General features: G+C 40.9%; 1 protein-coding gene across 5 annotated transcripts in view; it reads left to right on the forward strand.

Annotated features, from left to right (window-relative positions):
• TESK2 (testis associated actin remodelling kinase 2) overlaps positions 1–22,700 on the forward strand; it is a 147,679-nt gene that overhangs the window by 11,418 nt on the left and 113,561 nt on the right. For 4 of the 5 annotated variants that reach the window (XM_003812778.5, XM_034963725.3, XM_055093841.2 and 1 more), the window contains one exon: positions 21,992–22,299. In XM_003812778.5, coding sequence (XP_003812826.1) covers positions 22,078–22,299 — 222 coding nt within the window. In that variant the 5' untranslated portion in view covers positions 21,992–22,077. Of the gene's footprint in view, positions 1–4,711; positions 4,754–21,991; positions 22,300–22,700 lie in introns of all 5 variants that reach the window. The other variant, XM_034963722.3, reaches the window with a different exon arrangement.

Here is a 22,700-nt window from a genome sequence, read left to right on the forward strand (position 1 = left end):
TGCACTCTGGCCTGGGCAACAGAGTGAGACTCCATCTCAAAAAAAAAAAAAAAAGAAGGGCCTTCTGCATTTCAGTCCTTTATTTTTTTAATCTATCCGATGGGAACAAGAAAACAATTATTGTGAAGATCAAAATGCTCTGTGAACTGTAAACTGTAAATCATTATACAGATTAAATATGGTGTTATTTATTAATTTGTCTTTGGAACAAGTATGGAGGCTATTCTCTCTTCCTCTGAATTAAATAAAATAGAATAATATAATTTTTTGGGGGGGCTGGGCGTGGTGGCGCATGCCTGTAATCCCAGCTGCTTTGGAGGGTAAGGCAGGAGAATTGCTTGAACACAGGAGGCAGAGGTTGCAGTGAGTCGAGATTGAGCCATTGCACTCCAACCTGGGCAATAAGAGCAAAAACTCCGTCTCCAAAAAAAAAAAAAAATTTTTTTTTCTTTCTGCAGTATGGAAAACTAGGGTGGTATTGATCTTGTGGTCAGTGTTTTCCTTGGACAATTTCATGGAATCTTCTTCACAATGACTTCCACAATGATTTCACTATGGAAATCATAAAGTATTTTTTATACTTTAGTCCTATTATTCTTTGTATTAGGTGTAACTAGAATCTGACTAAAAGTTCTCAACATTTGTTTCACTTTCACATTGCATAGTATTTACTTTGGGTTTTGTATTGCTACTGTTTGTTAGGAATTTGTATTTTGGAAGGATGTTAAAAATTTTTTTGGCGATTATAAAAGTAATGCATATTCATTAAGGAAGAATTGGAAAATAGAGATTTTAAAGGAGAAGATACACATTATTCATAATTTGCCCATGATTCAAAAAGTTAAAAACAGGCTGGGTATGGTTGCTCACCCCTGTAATCCCAGCACTTTGGGAGGCTGAGACAGGCGGATTATGTGAGGTCAGGAGTTTGAGACCAGCCTGGCCAATACGGTGAAACCCCGTCTCTACTAAAAATACAAAAATTAGCTGGGCATGGTGGTGTGCATCTGTAATCCTAGCTACTCAGGAGGCTGAGGCAGGAGAATTGCTTGAACCCAGGAGGCAGAGGTTGCAGTGAGCTGAGATCGTGCCACTGCTCTCCAGCCTGAGCGGGCCACACAGTGAGACTCTGTCTCAAAAAAAAAAAAAAAAAAAAAGTTAAAAACCATTGTTAACATTTTGGACTGTATCCTCTCAGAATTATTTGTCTGTGTATGTCTATATTGTCGTCACCATCTCTCCAGGATTTGGCATAGTGCCTGGCCCGTAAGAGGTGCTAAATAAATATATGTTGGCTGAGTGAATGAAAGAAGGAGTATGTTTTTTACACTGAAAATGTGGAATCTCGATGTCCTATTTATTTTGCTTTTTCTCCACTGTACGTTTTGACTCAATATTGTAGTATTATACTTTGTATTGCCATAGTTTGAAGGTAAGTTTGAGTCCAAGCCCTTAGCTTGGACTAAAAGAGCTCATAGTCTGGAAGCTCATAGTCCAGTGAAAGAGATGATAAGCAACAATTAAAATACTATATGATGACTATAATAACTAAGACTTGTGCAGGGTGATATCAAAGCACAGAAAATGAGATTGAGGGGTCAGAGAACACCTCCCACATGAGATGATTACTGAGAGAGTCATGTGGAAGAATCTGGGAAGAACACACCAGGGAGAAAGAATATTACATGCATAGATATTGAAGTGTGAGCAGGGCTCTACAAATATAGCAATTCTCTATGTTTGGAGTAGATTGTGACTGCAGATAGAGGAATGGACATAGATGAGGCTGCAGATGTGGGTAGGGGTCAAATGAGGCAGAACTTTTGTATGACACATGAATGATTCTCAGAAGTTTACTTAGCCTGGTGAAACAGATTGAAAAAAGTGTGAGAGTGGAGCTAGGAAGACCAAAAAGACATTAATTGAGTGCCAAGTAAGTAGTATAGTCAGATTACTACAAGAGCTAGAATGACATGAACATCATATAAGCTGAGGCAGAAAGTCAACACTACATCAGAAGGGTGCGTTAAGTGTAGGGAATAATGATTAGCCTAATTATAGTGGAGCAGAGTCTTCGAATGCCGGGCTAAAGAATTTTATAAGCAACAGATATCATTGAAGATTTTTAACTGTCACCTGTATTGTCTGAACAGTTACAGGTTGCAGTTTGCTTCCTTCTGGCTAGTCTGAAATTCGGTTAAAATCTTTCTTTTTTTTTTTTTTTTTGAGATGGAGTCTCGTTCAGCTGCCCAGGCTGGAGTGCAGTGGTGTGATCTCAGCTCACTGCAACCACCGTCTCCCAGGTTCAGGTGATTCTCCCGTCTCAGCCTCCCGAGTAGCTGGAATTACAGGCACCCGCCATCATGCTGGGCTAATTTTTGTATTTTAGTAGAGACGGGGTTTAGCCATGTTGGCCAGGCTGGTCTTGAATTCCTGACCTCAGGTGATCCACCTGCCTGAAATTTACTTTCCTGAACTTTTATCAGGAAAAAATATTAAAGGAAGCAAACCTCTATCAGAAAGTTAAAGAAATTCCATCTATTATATATCAGTTAGTATGAATTCAGTTTAATGACTATATCTTTTGTATTTGTTTTTTTGATTTTTTTTTTCTTTTTTGAGACAGAGTCTTACTCTGTCACCCAGGCTGGAGTGCAGTGGTGCGATTTCAGCTCACCGCAACCTCTGCCTCCTGGGTTCAAGCAATTCTCCTGCCTCACTTAGGCTCCTCAGTAGCTGGAATTATAGGCATGTGCCACCGCGCCTGGCTAATTTTTGTTTTTTTTTTTTTTTTTTTTTTTGGTAGAGACGTGGTTTCACCACGTTGGCCAGTAATTCAAGACCAATCTAGTCAACATAGTAAGAACCCACCTCTTCAAAAAATTAAAAAATCGGCCAGGTGCGGTGGCTCCTGTCTGTAATCCTGGGCCCAAGGGATCCTCCCCTTGGCCTCTCAAAGTGGTAGGATTATAGGCATGAGTGACTGTGCCTGGCTACCTCATTCTTTTTTTTTGAGATGAAATCTCGCTCTGTCTCCCAGGCTGGAGTGCAGTGGCGTGATCTCGGCTCACTGCAACCTCCACCTCCCATGTTCAAGCAATTCTCCTGCCTCGGCTTCCCAAGTAGCTGGGACTACAGGCTTGTGCCACCAGGCCTGGCTAATTTTTTGTGTTTTTAGTAGAGATGGGGTTTCACCGTGTTAGCCAGGATGGCCTTGATCTCCTGACCTTGTGATTCTCCCACCTTAGCCTCCCAAAGTCCTGGGATTACAGGTGTGAGCCACCGCGCCTGGCTAGCTACCTCATTCTTTTCATGACTACATAATATTAAGTTGTATGGATGCACATGAATTGATTGATTGGTCTTGCTCTAGTGCTGAGGCCGGAGTGCGGTGGTGTCATCTTGACTCATTGCAACCTCCGCTCCTGGGCTCAAGCGATTCTCCTGCCTCAGCCTCCCAAGTAGCTGGGACTACAGGCATGGGCCACCACGCTTAGCTAATTTTTGTATTTTTTGTAGAGACAAAGTCTCCTGATGTTGTTCAGGCTGGTCTCAAACTCCTAAGCTCAAATGATCCACCTGCCTCGGGCCTCCCAAAGTGCTGGGATTACAGGTGTGAGCCATTGTGCCTGGCCTGTACTGTAATTTATTTAATCTATCTCTATTTTTGGATATTTGGATTGTCTCCATTTTTCTCTGTTACTGTATTAGTCAGGGTTCTCTAGAGGGACAGAACTAATAGGATATATGTATATATGAAAGGGAGTTTATTAAGGAAGATTGGCTCACATGATCACAAGGTAAAGTCCCACGATAGGCCGTCTGCAAGTTGAGGAGCAAGGAAGCCAGTGACAAATCAGTCCAAGTTCTAAAACCTCAAAAGTAGGGAAGCTGACAGTGCAGCCTTCAGTCTGTGGCCAAAGGCCTGAGAGCCCCTGGCAAATCACTGGTGTAAGTCCAAGAGTCCAAAAGCTGAAGAAGTTGGAGTCTGACATTCTTGGGCAGGAAGCATCCAGCATGGGAGAAAGATGAAGGCCGGAAGACTCAGCAAGTCTGCTTTTCCGTCTTCTGCCTGCTTTATTCTAGCTACACTGGCAGCTGATTAGATGGTGCCCACCCAGATTGAGGGTGGGTCTTCCTCGTCCACTCCACTGACTCAAATGTTAATCTCCCTTGGCCGCACCCTCACAGACACACTAGGAACAATACTTTGCGTCCTTCAGTCCAATCAAGTTGACACTCAATATTAACCATCACAGTTACCAACAATTTATACTTTAATATTCTTGTACATATATCTTTGTGTACTGATAGTAACTGTCATTTTTCATGGCTATAAAAATATTCTCTTGGCCGGGTGTGGTGGGGGCTCATGCCTGTAATCCCAGCACTTTCGGAGGCTGAGGCGGGTGGATCACTTGAGGTCAAGAGTTCGAGACCAGTCTGGCTAGCATGATGAAAACCTGTCTCCACTAAAAATACAAAAATTAGCCAGGCGTGGTGGCACATGCCTGTAGTCCCAGCTACTTGGGAGGCTGAGGCAGGAGAATCGCTTGAACCCAGGAGGTGGAGGTTGCAGTGAACCAAGATCGCGTCACTGCACTCCATCCTGGGCAACAGAACGAGACTCAAAAAAAAAAAAAAAAAAAAGGCCAGGCTAACACAAGGAACCTAACTTCCTCTTTCCTCTTGATTACTTTCTTTCCCACAGTCTCTGAAATTCTGAAATAGCCCTCTAACATCAGAAGAAAAGGTGAGTTGCCTTTCTTTTCTTCTTTTTTTTTTTTTTGAGATAGAGTCTTGCTCTGTTGCCATGCTGTGCACCCAGCCCATGAGTTGCCTTTCTGCCCCAAGTGGTCCTTTTCAGGCCTTCTCATATTTAACTAGGAAAATTGATCAAAGGAGATATTATCCTGGAAATTCATAAATTCACCTAGTGCTTTACCATCTCACATTATTTGCATCGGGTCCAATATTAGTTTTGTGTTATTTCATATTCCAGCATATAAAGTTATAGATACATTTAGTATACACAGAAGATCAGAAACTGCATTAAAAAAAAAAAGAGACGGAGGCCAGGTGTGGTGGCTCACACCTGTAATCCCAGCACTTTGGGAGGCCAAGGCAGGTGGATCAGAAGGTCAGGAGTTCGAGACCAGCCTGACCAACATGGTGAAACCCCATTTATACTAAAAATACAAAAATTAGCCAGGCGTGGTGGTACACACCTGTAATCCCAGCTACTCAGGAGACTGAGGCAGGAGAATCGCTCAAACCCAGGAGGTGGAGATTGCACTGAGCTGAGATCATACCACTGCACTTAAGCCTGCACGACAGAGAGACATTCCGTCTCAAAAAATAAATAAATACAATAAAAAAAAAAGAGATGGGGTCTTGCTATGTTGCCCAGGCTGGTCTCAAAGTCTTGGCCTCAAGCAGTCCTCCTGTCTTGGCCTCCCAAAGTGCTGGGATTACAGGAGTGAGCAACTGTGCATGGCCCAGAAAATTTTTTTTTGAGACCGAATCTCACTCCATCACCCAGGCTAGAGTGCAATCTTGGCTCACTGCAGGCTCCGCCTCCTGGGTTCAAGTGATTCTCATGCCTCAGCTTCCTGAGTAGCTGGGACTACAGGCATGCACCACCACACCTGGCTAATTTTTTGTGTATTTTTGGTAGAGATAGGGTTTCATAATGTTGGCCAGGCTGGTCTCGAACTCCTGAGGTCAGGTGATCTGCTTGCCTCAGCCTCCCAAAGTGTGAGCCACTGTGCTTGGCCAAAAAATGTCATATATGATCTTAATATCATTATTATACTTAACTAAATTAACAGTAATTTTCTACTATTGTCTGGTAGTCGTGCTTATTAAAACTTCCCCAATTGGCTGGGCATGATGGCTCATGCCTGTAATCCTAGCACTTTGGGAGGCTGAGGCGGGAGGATTGTTTGAGCCTAGGCGTTTGAGGCTGCAAATGAGCTATGGTTGAGCCACTGCACTACACCCTGGGTGACAGAGCAAGACCTTATCTTAAAAAAAAAAAAAAAATCCCTAACTGTCTTTTATAGCTGGTTTGTTCAAATCAGGATCTAGCCAAGTATCATCATTGCATTTGGTTATTTTAACTGTTAATTCTTCAGAGTCAGAATTTGAACACAGTAGTGTGTACTCCAACGCCTTTGCTTTTTGTTGTGTCATTGGAAAGAAGAAAAGCTTTTTAACAACCAGAACTTTGCAATAATAGAACAGACTACTGTAGTGAGCTCTTTGTTACTGGTGTTGTTTTAGTAGGCCAGGCTGACTCTGCCTTCTGTAGTGTCCAATCCAGTGGACAGTTTTCTTCATACCATATACTACTTTGTGGTATTTGATATGTGTGTTGTTTCCACTTTTGGTTTCTGTGACATATTAGGTTGGTGCAAAAGTAATTGTGGTTTTTGTCATTACTATCAATGGCAATATACTTTCTTCTGGTTTTATTCTTGCTTTTTTCCTTTTTAGTCTCATTTGTATACTCTTCCTTTTTTTGTCCTGTATATATTGATGTTCCCTTGACCACTTACCTGCTTTCACCTAAGCACAAAAAGAAGGTGCCTGGGCTTTGGTGCATGGTAGGAACTCGGTATTACCTAGAGTCATATTCTGTACTTTGGGAAATTTTTTAGTAAGTGCTAGTGACTTTTTTTTTTTTTTTTTTTTTGAGACGGAGTCTTACTCTCTTGCCAGGGAGTGCAGTGGCACGATCTCGGCTCACTGCAAGCTCTGCCTCCATGGTTCACGCCATTCTCCTGCCTCAGTCTCCCGAGTAGCTGGGACTACAGGCACCCGCCACCACACCTGGCTAATTTTTTTTTTTTTTTTTTTTTTTTTTTTTTTAGTAGAGACAGGGTTTCACCGTATTACCCAGGATGATCTCGATCTCCTGACCTTGTGATCCGCCCGCCTTGGCTTCCCAAAGTGCTGGGATTACAGGCGTAAGCCACCGCGCCCGGCATGCTAGTAACTTTTAAGTGTACATCTTCAGTCTAGTCCTCTCTCCTAAGCTCCAGTATGGTGTCTCCAACAGCCTCCTGGACATTGTTAACTGGTGTTCCTTCAGGCAACTTAAACTCTGTAAGATCTGAGAAGAATTTGCATCTTCTTACACATCATATCCTTTAGGTGAATGGCTAGCCATTCTCCCAGTTACCCAAACCAGAAACATGGGAGGGATTCTAGTTAAACTTGGAGTCATCTGGGTACCTCTTGTACCTCATATGTCTACTTGATCACCTTTTTTTTTTTTTTGAGATGGAGTTTTGCTCTTGTCCCCCAGGCTGGAGTGCAATGGCGCAATCTTGGTTCACTGCAATTTCTGCCTCCTGGGTTCAAGCGATTCTCCTGCCTTAGCCTCCCAAGTAGCTGGGATCACAGGTGCCTGCCACCATGCCTGGCTAATTTTTGTATTTTTAGTAGAGGTGGGGTTTCCCCATGTTGGCCAGGCTGGTCTCGAACTGTTGACCTCAGGTGATCTGCCCGCCTTGGCCTCCCAAAGTGCTGGGATTACAGGTGTGAGCCACGGCGCCCGGACTTGAACACCTTTTTTTTTTTTTTTGAGATGGAGTCTTGCTCTGTCGCCCAGGCTGGAGTACAGTGGCACTATCTCGGCTCACTGCAAGCTCCGCCTCCCAGGTTCATGCCATTCTCCTGCCTCAGCCTCCCGAGTAGCTGGGACTACAGGTGCCCGCCACCATACCCGGCTAATTTTTTTGTATTTTTGGTAGAGACGGGGTTTCACCGTGTTAGCCAGGATGGTCTCGATCTCCTGACCTCATGATCCACCCGCCTCGGCCTCCCAAAGTGCTGGGATTACAGGCGTGAGCCACTGTGCCTGGCCAGAACACCTTTTTAAAAATGTCACTTATCTCTGCCCAGCATGGTAGTGCTGAGGCGGCTGAGGTGGCTGAGGCAAAGGGGATCCCTTGAGCTTAGGAGTTCGAGGCTGTAGTGTGCAGTGATCATGCCTGTAAAGTCCAGCCTGGGCAACATAGTGAGACCCCCCATCTCTAAAAAAATGGTCACTTATCTTCTCACTTCTTTTTCCTCACTGCCAGTACCTTAATTAAGCCTTCCCTCTTATCTGTCATTAACAATTATCTTGTTTGGGTGCAGTGGCTCATGCCTGTAATCTCAGCACTTTGGGAGGCTGAGTTGGGCAGATCACCAGGTCAAGAGATTGAGACCATCCTGGCCAACATAGTGAAACCCCATCTCCACTAAAAATACAAAAAAATTATCTGGGCATAGTGGTGCGTGCCTGTAGTCCCAGCCACTCGGGAGGTGGAGGCAGGAGAATCGCTTGAACCCGGGAGGCAGAGGTTGCAGTGAGCCAGATCCCACCACTGTTCTCCAGCCTGGGCAACAGAGCAAGACTGTCTCAAAAAAAAAAAATTATCTTATTGTACTCTATTATATTCATTGATTTACATGTATCTTTCGGGAGACTGAGTTCTTGGAAAGGTGGAGTCATGTTTTATTCCATTTTGTACATCCTCCTACCAGAGAGGCAATATTAACATAGCGATTTAAGAGTACAGCCTCTGGGTTTGAATTCTGGCTCCTCCGCTTCTTTTTTTTGAGACGGAGTCTTGCTCTGTTGACCAAGCTGGAGTGCAGTGGTGTGATCATAGCTCACTGCAACCTCTGCCTCCTGGGTTCAAGTGATTCTTCTGCCTCAGCCTCCTGAGTAGCTGGGACTATAGGTGCACGTCACCATGCCTGACTAATTTTTGTATTTTTAGTAGAGATGGGATTTCACCATGTTGGCCAGGATGGTCTCGACCTCCTGACCTCGTGATCCACCCGCCTTGGCTTCCCAAAGTGCTAGGATTACAGGTGTGAGCCTCTGTGCTCAGCCTTCTACCACTTCTTGGTTGTGAGATTGGGCAAGTTAATTCCTTAATGCCTTCGTTTACCCATTTGTAAATTGGGGGTAATAATGGCATCTATTTTATAGGACTGTTATGGATATTAAATGTAAAGCACTTGGAAAAGCATCTGGATTATAGTAAATGCTCAGTAAATACTATAGCACCTGTCCTAATGCCTTGCACCTAGTGGCTACCCAATTAACATTTGAGTCAGCTAATAGAGGGGATTCCTGAATTGGTCTAAAGATTAAACTAGTTCATCTCTAACTGCCTTTATAACTTTCACCCTAAGTTTCTGTTTTATGTCATGGCTTAGGGCCTGGTGGATTGAAGTTACACAGCAAATATGATGCTTATTTAGAAGAGCTAATACACTTTTAAGAACTGGCTTTTGATCTGTCTGGTACTAATATATGCCATTGTGTATATTCGTGGTTAATTAGATAAGGGATGCCAGTTTTTATGCTAGATTGCCTTTGGTTTGAATGGAAACTGCAACTCATTATTTCACAGCAGGAAGGTAAGCTCAGCAGTATTGCTTTTATTTTTAATTAGACAGTCATCCTGAAACGTGTCTGTATTAGCTGTGTTGGTCCATAGAAAGAATAACAGCTGAGCAGACTTGTCATGTAGATTTGCCATGTGTTTGGTATTGATACACAGCTAATGTACTTGTCAGTATTCCCATTCTAGAAAATAAGTGGCCAGTTTTCGGGGCTACATATTACTCATAATGAATCCTTAATTTATTCTGGATTAGGTGGGGACTTTTTGTGATTATAGAAAGAAAACAATGTGATGAGGTTATTGGTATATTATGTTTGCAGTCTTTTTCTACTCTTTATATCTAGGGTGTGAAAGTCCACTGAATTCTCAGAAATCTTTTTTGATGACTTTGTGGGATAATATTACCAACTTTGTGCACATATGATTCCCTATTTGGATGGACATTGACAATTTTTGATTGCTGGCTGACACTGCCAAATCCAGCTACCTGTTGGTAAATAGCTTTCTAGTGCATTGCAGGATTAAATTTGTGTCTGGACTATTGTGAAGTTGTATCTACTTTGTTTTGCTGAAATGAAGGGGTGAGAAACAGCAGATACTGTGCATTAGAATGGAAAATAGAGAATGATTGGGATTTGGCATATTTTCCCTGTCAGCATGGCATCCATTCTTTAGAAAGCCTGTTTAAATCAATACTGATTTTTCTGTCTGTAGAATGTGATTGAATGACTGAAGGAAGGCTTTTGCCTCAGAGACTGGTAGAGCCATCATTTGTACACTTTTTACTCACCCTGTTGAGGGAAGTTGGGGAATAGTAGTAGCTTTCTACATAGCTAACCCACAAATCATTTTTCACAGAAATTTGATGTATTTCTGAAGGAGACATGTTATAATGGGAAGTGCTTAGGTTTGAAACTACTAGATTTGAATCCTGAGTCTCACTAGTTGTTTATATTTGGAGAAGTCATAATCTCTCAGGATTTTGATTTCTTTTTCTTTAAATTAGAGATGATAATACATGCTTTGCAGAGTTGTCACAAAGATTAGAGATAACATACAAAACCCTTGGTAGAATGCGTGGTCTGTAGTAAATAGTGGCTGCAGTTATTATTTCCAGAAGCATATTTCAGACAGGAGTGTGGTCTGAGAGTCCTAAAAATTTCCTTGATATTTCTGAAAAATGATTTTTGGAATTCTTACTTTGGAAAGATTAAAAAAATATAATATTGAAGATAGGCTATTTAGTTCACTAACTTTTTTTTAATTGGTAGCTTTTCAAATTACTTTCCCCAATCAAAGCTTTTAGTTGTATTTTCTTTGTGAAAAACAAATCAACTCCTATATAAATGAAATTAATATTTGAAAAAACAAACCTACCTATGTAGAAAAGAAAAAGTTTTGAACTTCCAAGTTTATAATATTTAAGTTGAGAACATAGTTACTAAAAAATTACTTGTGTCCTTATAAGCCACATAATTTGGGCATTTTTGAAAGACTGCTAAATGCTATTTCCTAGTCTAAGAACAAAAATGATTAAGCTTTTCTAACACAGTGTTTCTCAACCAGGGCACTATTGGCATTTAGGGCAGGACAATTCTTTGTTTTGTGCATTGTAGGACATTTAGCTTCCCTAGCCCCTGCCCACTAAAATACCAGTAGTGCTCATCCCACACCCCCATCATTGTGACAATAACGCCTTATGTTTTTCTGGTAATGTGATGGTAACTGTAGTTATCTCTGTTCCAAAAAAAGTATATTAATACTTTGAGGGACACTATTAGTATCAATAGATAATACTCAATATATAAGACCAAGAGAGGTAATCCAGAGGCAGAAACCATCATAAAATGTCATATATTTGAAATAATGTATTTTCTTATTTTAAAAGTAATCATTCCCACATTTTATAAAATTGGGCTTGGTTTTAGGGTTTGTACATGTATATCTTTGCTGCCTTTTATTAGTTATTAAAATTTGTCAGAATAAATTGACAGCCATTTATAGCTTGGTTGATTTCATTTAAAATATAGTCATTTAGTTTGCTCGTCAAGGGAGCAGAAGGCATGGTTTGGAAGTTTTCTCTTGCTCAGCACTTCTCTAAAATGGATTAATACAGTTCTTACTCCCATGGAGAGGACTCTACTTCTTACCACTCATCTCAGCTATCTAATCATTAGTATTACTTTAGCATGTGATAGGGTCTCTACACTAAATATCAGTGTTTGTTATGAGCTCTCTAATTTTTTTTTTTTGAGACAGACGTTTGTTCTATTGCCCAGGCTGGAATGCAGTAGCCCAAACACGGCTCACTGCAGCTTTGACCTCCTGGGCTCCAGCAATCCTCCCACCTTGGCCTCCTGAGTAGCTAGGACTACAGGTGTGCACCACCATGCCGGGCTAATTTTTGTATTTTTTGTAGAGACGGGGATTTCACTATGTTGCCCAGGCTGATCTTGAACTCCTGGGCTCAAGCAGTCATCCTGCCTGAGCCTCTAAAAGTGCTGGGGGATTACAGACGTGAGCCAGTGATCCCACCCAATATTTTAAGTTTGTGGACTTAAATAAGTTAGGCCATCCAAAAATTCACCCGTGATTTTGAAGTTTTAGCCTAAGATATATATATTCCTAGGACTAAAAACTACGGTGGAAATTTAGCAGAATAAAAGTTTGAGAGTCTAGAGGCTTGGCTTGCACACTGGCATGCTGTTTATTTGCCAAATTGTTATCAATGTTTTGGCTTAAGCATGCTACATAGCTGTTGCATTAGCAATAGACTTAAAAAAAAAAAAACTGTGAAGGCCGAGCACAGTGGCTCATGCCTGTAATCTCAGAACTTTGGGAGGCCAAGGCGGGCGGATCATGAGGTCAGGAGTTTGAGACCAGCCTGACCAACATGGTGAAACCCCGTTTCTACTAAAAATACAAAAATTAGCCGGGTGTGGTGGCGCGTGCCTCTAGGGAGGCTGAGGCAGGGGAATCCCTTGAACCTGGGAGGCGGAGGTTGTGGTGAGCCATGATTGCACCACTGTACTCCAGTCTGGGTGACAGAGCGAGACTGCATCTTAAAAAAAAAAAAAAACAAACCTGTTAAACTTTTTTGAAATTAAAAAAATTTAAATGCAGAAAAGAGTACAGTATAATAAATAACACCCAGAATTAACAAATATTAATTAATGAAAAATGATAAAATTAACAGATATATCATTTTGTGTTGTTTGCCACAGGTTTGTTTTTCAATAGAAGGAAACAAAAATATTATTGGCAGTCCATCACCTTAACCACTTGGCCACTTCATCACGTTAAGGAAACAAAATTTTATTAGTATAGTGGATGTCTCTTTTGTTTCCCTTTCTTGTCATTTCACTTTCTTTCCCCTGAGGCAAATACTATTATGAATTTAGTGTCTTCATTTTTAGTTCATGCTTTTAGGTGTTCACTATAAATATGTAATATCTTTAATAATTATAATAACAAACAGGAGTTGAATGCTTATTGTTTAGGTACTATCCATTTAATCAATAACTTTGTGGTTATTGTAAGGATTAAATGAGTTAATAGATATAAAATGTAGGCACTGGTTTTATTTTCATTTTTCAGATAGGGAGCTAGAGATGTAGAGAGGTTAAATAACATATCTAAGTTCATATAACTAGAAGTTACGGAGCAAGGATTTGAACCCAGATTGTTTGGCTGTAGATGTCATAGCATTCATGACTATGCTATTCTGCTTTTCTGTAATATATAATATATAATATATATTATCATTATTATTATTTGAGATAGAGTCTTGCTCTGTTGCCCAGACTGGAGTGCAGTGGTGTGGTCATGGCTCACTGCAGCCTTGACCTCCTGGGACCCAACTAATCCTTCTGCCTCAGCCTCCTGAGTAGCTGGGACTACAGGCGCATGCCACCATGCCTGGGTAATTTTTGTTTTTGTTTTTGTTTTTTTTGAGATGGAGTCTTGCTCTGTTGCCCAGGCTGGAGTGCAGTGGCACGATCTCAGCTCACTCAACCTCTGCCTCCTGGGTTCAAGCGATTCTCCTGCCTCAGCCTCCTGAGTAGCTGGGACTACAGGTGCACACCACCACGCCCAGATATTTTTTGCATTTTTAGTAGATACAGGGTTTCACCATGTTGGCCAGGATGGTCTTGATCTCTTGACCTTGTGATCTGCCTGCCTCGGCCTCCCAAAGTGCTGGGATTACAGGTGTGAGCCACTGCGCCTGGTCAATTTTTGTATTTTTTGTAGAAATTAGGTTTAACCATGTTGCTCAGACTGGTCTCGAACTCCTGGGCTCAAGTTATCCACCTCCTCGGCCTCTCAAAGTGTTGGGATTATAGACGTAAGGCACCATGCCCGATTAGTATATATTATTTTGTGTATTTTTAAAATACATTTTTATAAAAATGGTATACCGTGGGGTGGTTGTGCAATTTTTTTTCAGTAACTTCTTTGAAAACCTTTTCTTGAATTAAATTTTAATAATATCGCTAACTACAACTTGCTTTTCCCCCCAACTCTACATTACTTTTTAAATACATTCACATTGCTACTTATAATTTGTTCATCTAAGTGCTGTATGTTTTATTGAGTAATATGCCACAGTTTATTATCTATTACTCCTACAGATGAACTTTAGGTTGTTTCCTTTCTTTCCGCTGATTACACACACTGGTAAAATGAAATGAATATCTTTATTCAGGCCTCTTGTGTTTATGTGCAAGAGTATCTCTAAGCATATAACATTTAAGAAATACATTTACCCCACTTGAAAAGTGCTGTGAACCAAGATACAAATACCAAAATTTAGTCTATTGTGCTATTGTAAAACTTCTAACAAGACTCCTACCAAAGCAGCTCAGTTGCAATTAGCATTCTTTCTTTCTTTCTTTCTTTTTCTCTCTCTTTTTCTTTCTTTCTTTGTCTCTCTCTTTCTTCTTCCTTTCCTTTTTTCCTTCCTTCCTTCCTTCCATCTCTTTTCTCTTTCTCTCTCTCTCTCTTTCTTTTTTGGAGTCTCACTCTGTCACCCAGGCTGGAGTGCAGTGGTGCCATCTCAGCTCACTTCAACCTCTGCCTCATGGGTTCAAGTGATTCTCTTGCCTTAGCCTCCTGAGTAGGTGGGACTACAGGTGCACACCACCATGCCTGGTTAATTTTCTTTTCTTTTTCTTTTTTTTTTGAGATGGAGTCTTGCTGTATCTCCCAGGCTGGAGTGCAGTGGCGTGATCTTGGCTCACTGCAACCTTCGCCTCCTGTGTTCAAGTGATTCTCATGCCTCAGCCTCCTGAGTGGCTGGGATTACAGATGTGCGTCACCATGCTGGCTAAGTTTTGTATTTTTAGTAGAGACGGGGTTTCACCATGTTGGCCAGGCCGGTCTTGAACTCCTGACCTCAGGTGATCTACCTGCCTTGGCCTCCCAAAGTGCTGGGATTACAGATGTGAGCCACCGTGTCTGGCTTAATTTTTGTATTTTTAGTAGAGACAAGGTTTTGCCATGTTGACCAGACCAGTCTGGAACTCCTGACCTCAAGTGATCCACCTGCCTTGGCCTCCCAAAGTGCTAGGATGACAGGAGTTAGCCACTGTGCCCTGCCACAATTAGCAGTTTCTTACCTCTTCCTAGCTAGCTGAGAATGTAAAACCAGACCCATTGAGCTGCAATGAGCAATTCTGTCTTCTGTGCTGTAATATGGAAAACTAGGATTTGCCACTCTCAGGGAACCCTGAGGGCACTGAGGAGGTTAGTAAGGTATTTTGTTACGAATGAAACATATCTTGATAACAATTCAGTAAAGTTGTAGGATAAAAAATCAGTATATAAAAATCAGTAGCATTTCTGTGTGCCAACAGCAAACAATCTGAAAAAGAAATCAGGAAGGTAATCCCATTTACAACAGCTTCAAATAGGATAAAATACCTAGGAACAATCTTAACCAAATAAGTGAAAGATCTTTACAATGAAAACTATAAGACTTTTTTTTTTTTTTTTTTTTTAATCCAGTGTCTTGCTCTGTCACCAAGGCTGGAGTGCAGTGATGTGATCTTGGCTAACTGCAACCTCTGCCTCCCGGCTTCAAGCAATTTTTGTGCCTCAGCCTCCTGAGTAGCTGGGACTACAGGTGTGCCACCATGCCTGGCTAATTTTTGTATTTTTAATAGAGACGGGGTTTCACCACGTTGGCCAGGCTATAAACTATAAAATATTGATGAAAGAAATTGAAGAGGACACCAAAAAATGGAAAGATATTTAATGTTCATAAATTGAAAGAATCGATATTGTTAAAATGTCCATACTACCTAAAACGATCTACAGATACAGTTCAGTCTGCATCAAAATACCAGTGACACTCTTCACAGAAATAGAAAAAAAATCCTCAAATTTTAGAACCACAAAAGACCTAGAACAGCCAAAAGCCTCCTGAGCAAAAAGAACAAAACTGGAGGAATCACATTACTTGACTTCAAATTATACCACAGAGCTATTGTAACCAAAACAACACGAGAATACTGGCATAAAAACCGACACATAGGCTGGGCATCGTGGCTCATGCCTATAATCCCAGCACTTTAGGAGGCTGAGGAGGGTGGATCGCTTGAGCCTAGGAGTTTGAGATGATCCTGGGCAACTTGGCAAAACCTTGTCTCTACAAAAAAAAAAGTACAAAAATTAGCTGGGTGTGGTTGTATGCACCTGTAGTCCCAGCTACTTGGGAGGCTAAGTTGGGAGGATCACCTGAGCCCTAGGAGATCGAGGCTGCAGTGAGCTGTGATCACGCCACTCCATTCCAGCCTGGGCAACAGAGTGAGACCCTGTCTCAAAACAAAACAAAAACAAAAAACCAGACACACAGACTGATGGAACAGAATAGAGAACCCAGAAATAAATCCATATACCTACAGTGAACTCATTTTCAACAAAGGTGCCAAGACCATACACTGGGGAAAGGACAATCTCTTCAATGAATGGTGCTGGGAAAACAGGATATCCATATGCAGAAGAAAAACCTAATCAAAAATCTGATCAAAATGGATTAAAGACTTAAATCTAAGACCTCAAACTATGAAAGTACTACAAGGAAACATTGGGAAAACTTTCCAGGACATTGGTTTGGGCAAAGATTTCTTGAGTAATATCCCCAAAGTACAGGTAACCAAAGCAAAAATGGACACATGTGATCACATGAAGTTAAAAAGCTTCTGCACAGAAAATGAAGCAGTCAACAAAGTGAAGAGACAACTCACAGAATGGGAGAAAATATTTCAAACTACCCATCTGACAAAGAATTAATAACCAGAAAATATAAGGAGTTCAGACAACTCTATAGGAAAAAATCTAACAATCTGATTAAAAAATGGGCAAAAGATCTGAACAGACATTTCTCAAAAGGAGGCATACAAATGGCAAACAGATCTATGTAAAGTTCCTCAACATATTGATCATCAGAGAAATGCACATCAAAACTACAGTGAGTTATCATCTCACCCTTAAAATGGCTTTTATTCAAAAGATGGGCAAATAATGCTAACCAAGATGTGGAGAAGAGGGAACCCTCGTTCACTATTGATAGAAATGTAAATTAGTACAGCCACTATGGAGAACACTATGGAGGTCCCTCAAAATAGTAAAAGTAGAGCTACAATGTGATATAGCAATCCCACTGCTGAATATATACCCAAAAGAAAGGATATCAGTATAGCGAAGAGACGTTTGCACTCACATGTTTATTACAGCACTGTTTACAATAGCCAAGATTTGGAAGCAACCTAAATGTTCAACAAATGAATGGATAAAGAAAATGTGGCACCTATACAAATGGATTATTCAGCCATAAAAAAATGAGATCCTCTGCCGGGCGCGGTGGCTCACGCCTGTAATCTCAGCACTTTGGGAGGCCGAGGCGGGCGGATCACAAGGTCAGGAGGTCGAGACCATCCTGGCTAACACGGTGAAACCTCGTCTCTACTAAAAATACAAAAAATTAGCCGGGTGTGGTGTCAGGCGCCTGTAGTCCCAGCTACTCGGGAGGCTGAGGCAGGAGAATGGCATGAACCTGGGAGGTGGAGCTTGCAGTGAGCGGAGATCACGCCACTGCACTCCATCCTGGGCGACAGAGTGAGACTCCATCTAAAAAAAAAAAAAAAAAGAGATCCCTTTTTTTGCAACAGCATGGATGGAACTTGAGGACATCATGTTAAGTGAAATAAGTCAGGCACAGAAGGACAAACTTTGCATGTTCTTACTCATTGCTGAAGCTAAATATTAAGACAATTGAACTCATGGAGATAGAGAATAGAATGATGGTTACCAGAGGGTGGGAAGGGTAGTGTGTTGGGGGTGTTGAGTGGGAAATGGGATGGTTAATAGGTACAATAATATAGTTAGATAGAATGAATAAGATTTAGTATTTGATAGCACAACAGAATGACTACGGTCGGCAATAATTCATTGTATATTTTAGAATAACTGGGAGAGTACGATTGGAATGTTTGTAACACAAAGAAATGATGAATGCTTGAGGTGATGGATACCTCATTTACCCTGATGTGATTATTACACATTGTATGCCTGTATCAAAATATCTCATGTACCCTGTAAATATATATACCTACTATGTACACATAAAAATTAAAGAGTTTATATCTCAAAAATGAAAAAGTCAGTTGATGGCAAACATCGAATGGTTCAGTTTAGCAGACAACTATGTTTTATATAGTCAACGATGTTTTATGTACTTTACATATGTTTTGTATATTACTTCAATATCTTTTATTTTTCTAAAGTTTCTTTTTTCTTTTCTGTCTCTGTTCAAATTATAATCAGCCTAGCCTTCCTCTGCACTTAAGTCTCTGTTCTTTCTACAGCTCTCATAGTGGAAAAATACTGAGCTAAGTAATAATGAAATGGAAGAAGTTTGAGCTTTGGTGCTGGATAGAACTTGGTTCCAGTTCTGGTTCTACTAGCTCTGTATCCTTAGGCAAGTTACTTCATCTTCTGAGCCTGTATTTCTTTTTCTGTAAAATGGAGATCAGACCTACCTTGCTGGTTTTTTTTTTTTTGTTGTTGTTGTTTTTGAGACGGAATCTTGCTCTGTCACCCAGGTTGGAGTGTAGTGGTGTGATCTGAGCTCACTGCAATCTCTGCCTCTCGGGTTCAAGGGATTCTCAAAGTGCTGGGATTACAGGTGTGAGCCACCGTGCCTGGCCACGTTTTGAGATTAAATGAGGAAATGCTTTTAAAATTCCTGATGTTTAAAAAAAAAACAGTGGCCAGGGGCAGTTCACACCTGTAATCTTAGCACTTTGTGAGGCTAAGGTGTGAGGATCACTTGAGGCCAGGAGTTCAAGACCAGCCTGGGCAATACAGTGAAACCTTGTGTTTCCAAAAAAAAAAAAAAAAAAAAAGCTATTATGACCCATGACTCTGGGTTTTAAACAAGCTCCTCAGGTAGTTTGAAGCACATTATCAACAGACATACTTTGAGAAATACACTACCCTTGGCTTCTTGGTTTCAAGTCTAGCTTTGCTAGTAAATAGGTTATAGCATTAACTTTTAGCATTTGCACTTTCTGGGCCTTATGTTTCTTCAAATATAAAATGAATGACTGAAGTTGATGTTTTCTACTGGCTCTAAAATTAAGAAAATTTGGTTTTCAAAATTATTATTATTTTTTTAGTGATGGGGGGTCTTGCTGTGTTGCCTAATCTGGTCTTGAACTGGCAGGCATGATGGCATATGCTTGTAGTCCCAGCTACACAGGTAGCTGAGGCAGGAAGATTGCCTGAACCCAGGAGTTTGAGGCTGCAGTGAGCTGTGATAGCACCATTGCACTTCAGCCTGGGCTTGGATTACAGGAATGAGCCCCTGCACCCGACCCTATTTTATTTTATTTTTATTATTTAATTTATTTACTTTGAGACAGAATTTCACTCTTGTTGCCCAGGCTGGAGTACAATGGCATGATCTCGGCTCACTGCAACCTCTGCCTCCCAGGTTCAAGCTATTCTCCTGCCTCAGCTTCCCGAGTAGCTGGGATTACAGGTGACTGCCACCACGCCCAGCTAATTTTTTTGTGTTTTTCATAGAGAGAGGGTTTTGCCATGTTGGCCAAGCTGGTCTCAAACTCATGACCTCAGGTGATCTGCCTGCCTTGGCCTCCCAAAGTGCTGGGATTTTACAGGCGTGAGTCACCATGCCTAGCCTCTATTTTATTTTTAAAATTCCATTTATATTTTAGATTCAGGAGGTATGTGTGCAGGTTTGTTACAAGGGTATATTGTGTGGTGCTGAGGTTTGGGCTTCTGTTGATCCCACCACCGAGATAGTGAACACAGTACCCAATAGGAAGTTTTTCAGCCCCTGCCTGTCTCCCATTTGGGGTCCTCCAGTGTCTGTTGTTCCCATCTTTATGTTCATGTGAACTCAAGATTTAGCTCCTAGTTGTAAGTGAGAACATGCGATATTTGGTTTTCTGTTTCTGCGTTAGTTCACTTAGAATAATGGCTTCCAGCTGCATCCATGTTGCGGCAAAGGACATGATTTCATTCTTTTTTGTGGCTGCAAATTTTTTGTCTTATAACCCTAAATTTTTTTGAGACAAGGTCTTGCCCTGTTGCCCAGGCTGGAGTGCAGTGGTGCTATCACAGCTCACTGCAGCCTCAAACTCCTGGGCTCAGGCAATCCTCCTGCCTCAGCCACCTGTGTAGCTGGGACTACAGGCGTGTACCATCATGCCTGGCTAGTTTTTACATTTTTTCATACAGACGAGGTCTCACTATGTTGCCCTGACTGGTTTCAAACTCCTGAGCTCAAGTGATCCTCTTGTCTTGGCCTCCCAAAGTGTTAGGATTATAAGTATGAGCTACTGTGGCCAGCTAACCCTAAATTTTTGTTCTTGTGGATGTAAGTATTTGGTGTGGTGGTGCTGATGCCACTTTTTGGCATAGGTTCAATAGAGGTACTTAAATGTTTTGTTGTTTGGGAACTCAGAGTATTCTTCCTTCTTTGAAGACTGTGGTAGAACTAGATTAACTAGATTCAGGTAGATCCCATGGAACCTCAGGATGCAGTTAGGCCTTAAGAATTGGGGATTAGAGCAGAATAGGGAATTCAAAAAGTTCCCTTCCTTTTTTTTTCTTTGAAAATTGGCCTCAATCTCTTGACTTCTTCTGCCTTCCAGGCAGTATTTTAGAAAATGCCCCTGGCCAGCAGCTCCTGAGTTTACATGGCTTCTATTTTAGAAAGCCGCCATATTGAGACTGGACTATCTTAATTCCAATTGCACATTGCCAGGAAAGAAACTGTGGTTGTACACACTGGGTACGGTGCTGACTTCTGGCAATGGGTAAGGAGGCAGACTCATGTTACTAAGATGGCCCTGGGATTCCTGCCACTTTTCTTTGAGTTGCCGAGCTGGTTAGAAGTGGTGGCGGTAAACTGAGTAGGTATCCACCTCCTTTATGAAAGCATTTCACTAATTGAGGAGTCACAATGTTGTATTTTGCATAGAACCCTTACAATTGAGTCTCATGGAAAAAAGTAGAAAGAGGGAGAGACAGGCTAAAAGAAAAAGTAGGCTTGTGCTTTTATTCTTAGTTATGTACCAGATGGGATGGAGCCTTCTATAGTTACTTCTACTGGACTGTGCTTTTTCATCAACAGTGAATTTTTAGATTGCTTTTGGATATAGTTTTCTTTTTTAAAAATTATATAATATATAATTTTGAGGTCTCCTTGTAATGTTTGTTTTATATATTTGGAATTAATTTTTGAAATAAAGAAAATATTATATGAGGCTATAAAGGGTATTGATTGGTAGAAAGAAGCACAGGCTTTTGAATCAGACAGGCTTTGCACTTCAATTTTTTTTTTTTTTTTTTTTGAGACAGTGTCTCACTCTGTTGCCCAGGCTGGAGTGCAGTGGCACGATCTCGGCTCACTGCAACCCCTGCCTCCTGGGTTCAAGTGATTCTCCTACTTCAGCCTCCTGAGTAACTGAGATTACAGGTGCTTGCCACCACGCCTGGCTAATTTTTGTATTTTTAGTAGAGATGGGGTTTCACCATGTTGGCCAGGCTGGTCTCAAACTCCTGACCTCAAGTGATCCGCCTGCCTTGGCCTCCCAAAGTGCTGGGATTACAGGCGTGAGCCACTGCACCCAGCTTCCATTTTATCTCTGCCTTTTAGTGACTGATTTATTGATCTCTCTGTGAAATGAACATAATAATCCTTATATCATGGATTATCTGAGAATCAAACGAGATGATGTATGTCAAGCTCTTATACTATGTTTCCTAGAAAGTAGGTGCTCAATGAATGATAGATATTATCATTGTTATTTTGTTACTTAGAATGTAATTGGTGATCTTCATGATATTCTACTCATGGTAAAGACTGACTATATCTTGGGCTTTAAATATATCAGTGTTATTTGAGGATAAAGACATAAAGCATTTTTTAGATCTGAAAACCAGGAACTAGAATGTGAAAGGAAATATTTTTGCATTGAGCATTTATTGCTTTGCATGTATTTATTCATTAAAGATTTCAGTGGAAATTTTTTTGATCTCTTTAGTGTCAAACCAGAAGAGAAGTAAAATTCAACAAAAATTTATGTGTGGAGTTCCTTCTTAAAAGAAGAAAAAAGTGATTATTTAGACTATGGATCGGAGCAAACGGAATTCAATTGCAGGATTTCCTCCACGTGTGGAGCGTCTTGAAGAGTTTGAAGGAGGTGGTGGAGGAGAAGGAAATGTGAGCCAGGTGGGAAGAGTTTGGCCATCTTCGTATCGAGCTCTTATAAGTGCCTTTTCCAGACTGACACGTTTGGATGATTTCACCTGTGAAAAAATAGGGTCTGGCTTCTTTTCTGAAGTGTTCAAGGTGAGTGAGTCTTCAGCTTTTCTCATATTGTCTTGCTGTGGTCACATTTACTGCAGGTTGATAGTTGTGTTTGATTAGGATGTAGGATTTGCCTAATAAAGGTGCTGTGGATCTTGAACACTGTTCTAAATTCTCCTTTCAAGCTATTTATTAACTTATATTAAGATATTTTGTTTGAATCCCAAAAATAATGTGCTGGTTAAAAATTCAAATAACATAGGATTCTCTTCCACCTCACCTCTACCCCCAGCCACACATGTGTGTATGTATCCACACATACATTCTCCAGTAATAACCACTATTAACAATTCAGTATGTATACTTCTGGACTCTTTCTGTGCATATACATATATTATGCACACACCTTATATACATATATTAAAATTATATATACACACACC

The sequence above is a fragment of the Pan paniscus genome, chromosome 1 (assembly GCF_029289425.2).
Source record: "Pan paniscus chromosome 1, NHGRI_mPanPan1-v2.0_pri, whole genome shotgun sequence".
Classification (NCBI taxonomy): Eukaryota; Metazoa; Chordata; class Mammalia; order Primates; family Hominidae; genus Pan; species Pan paniscus.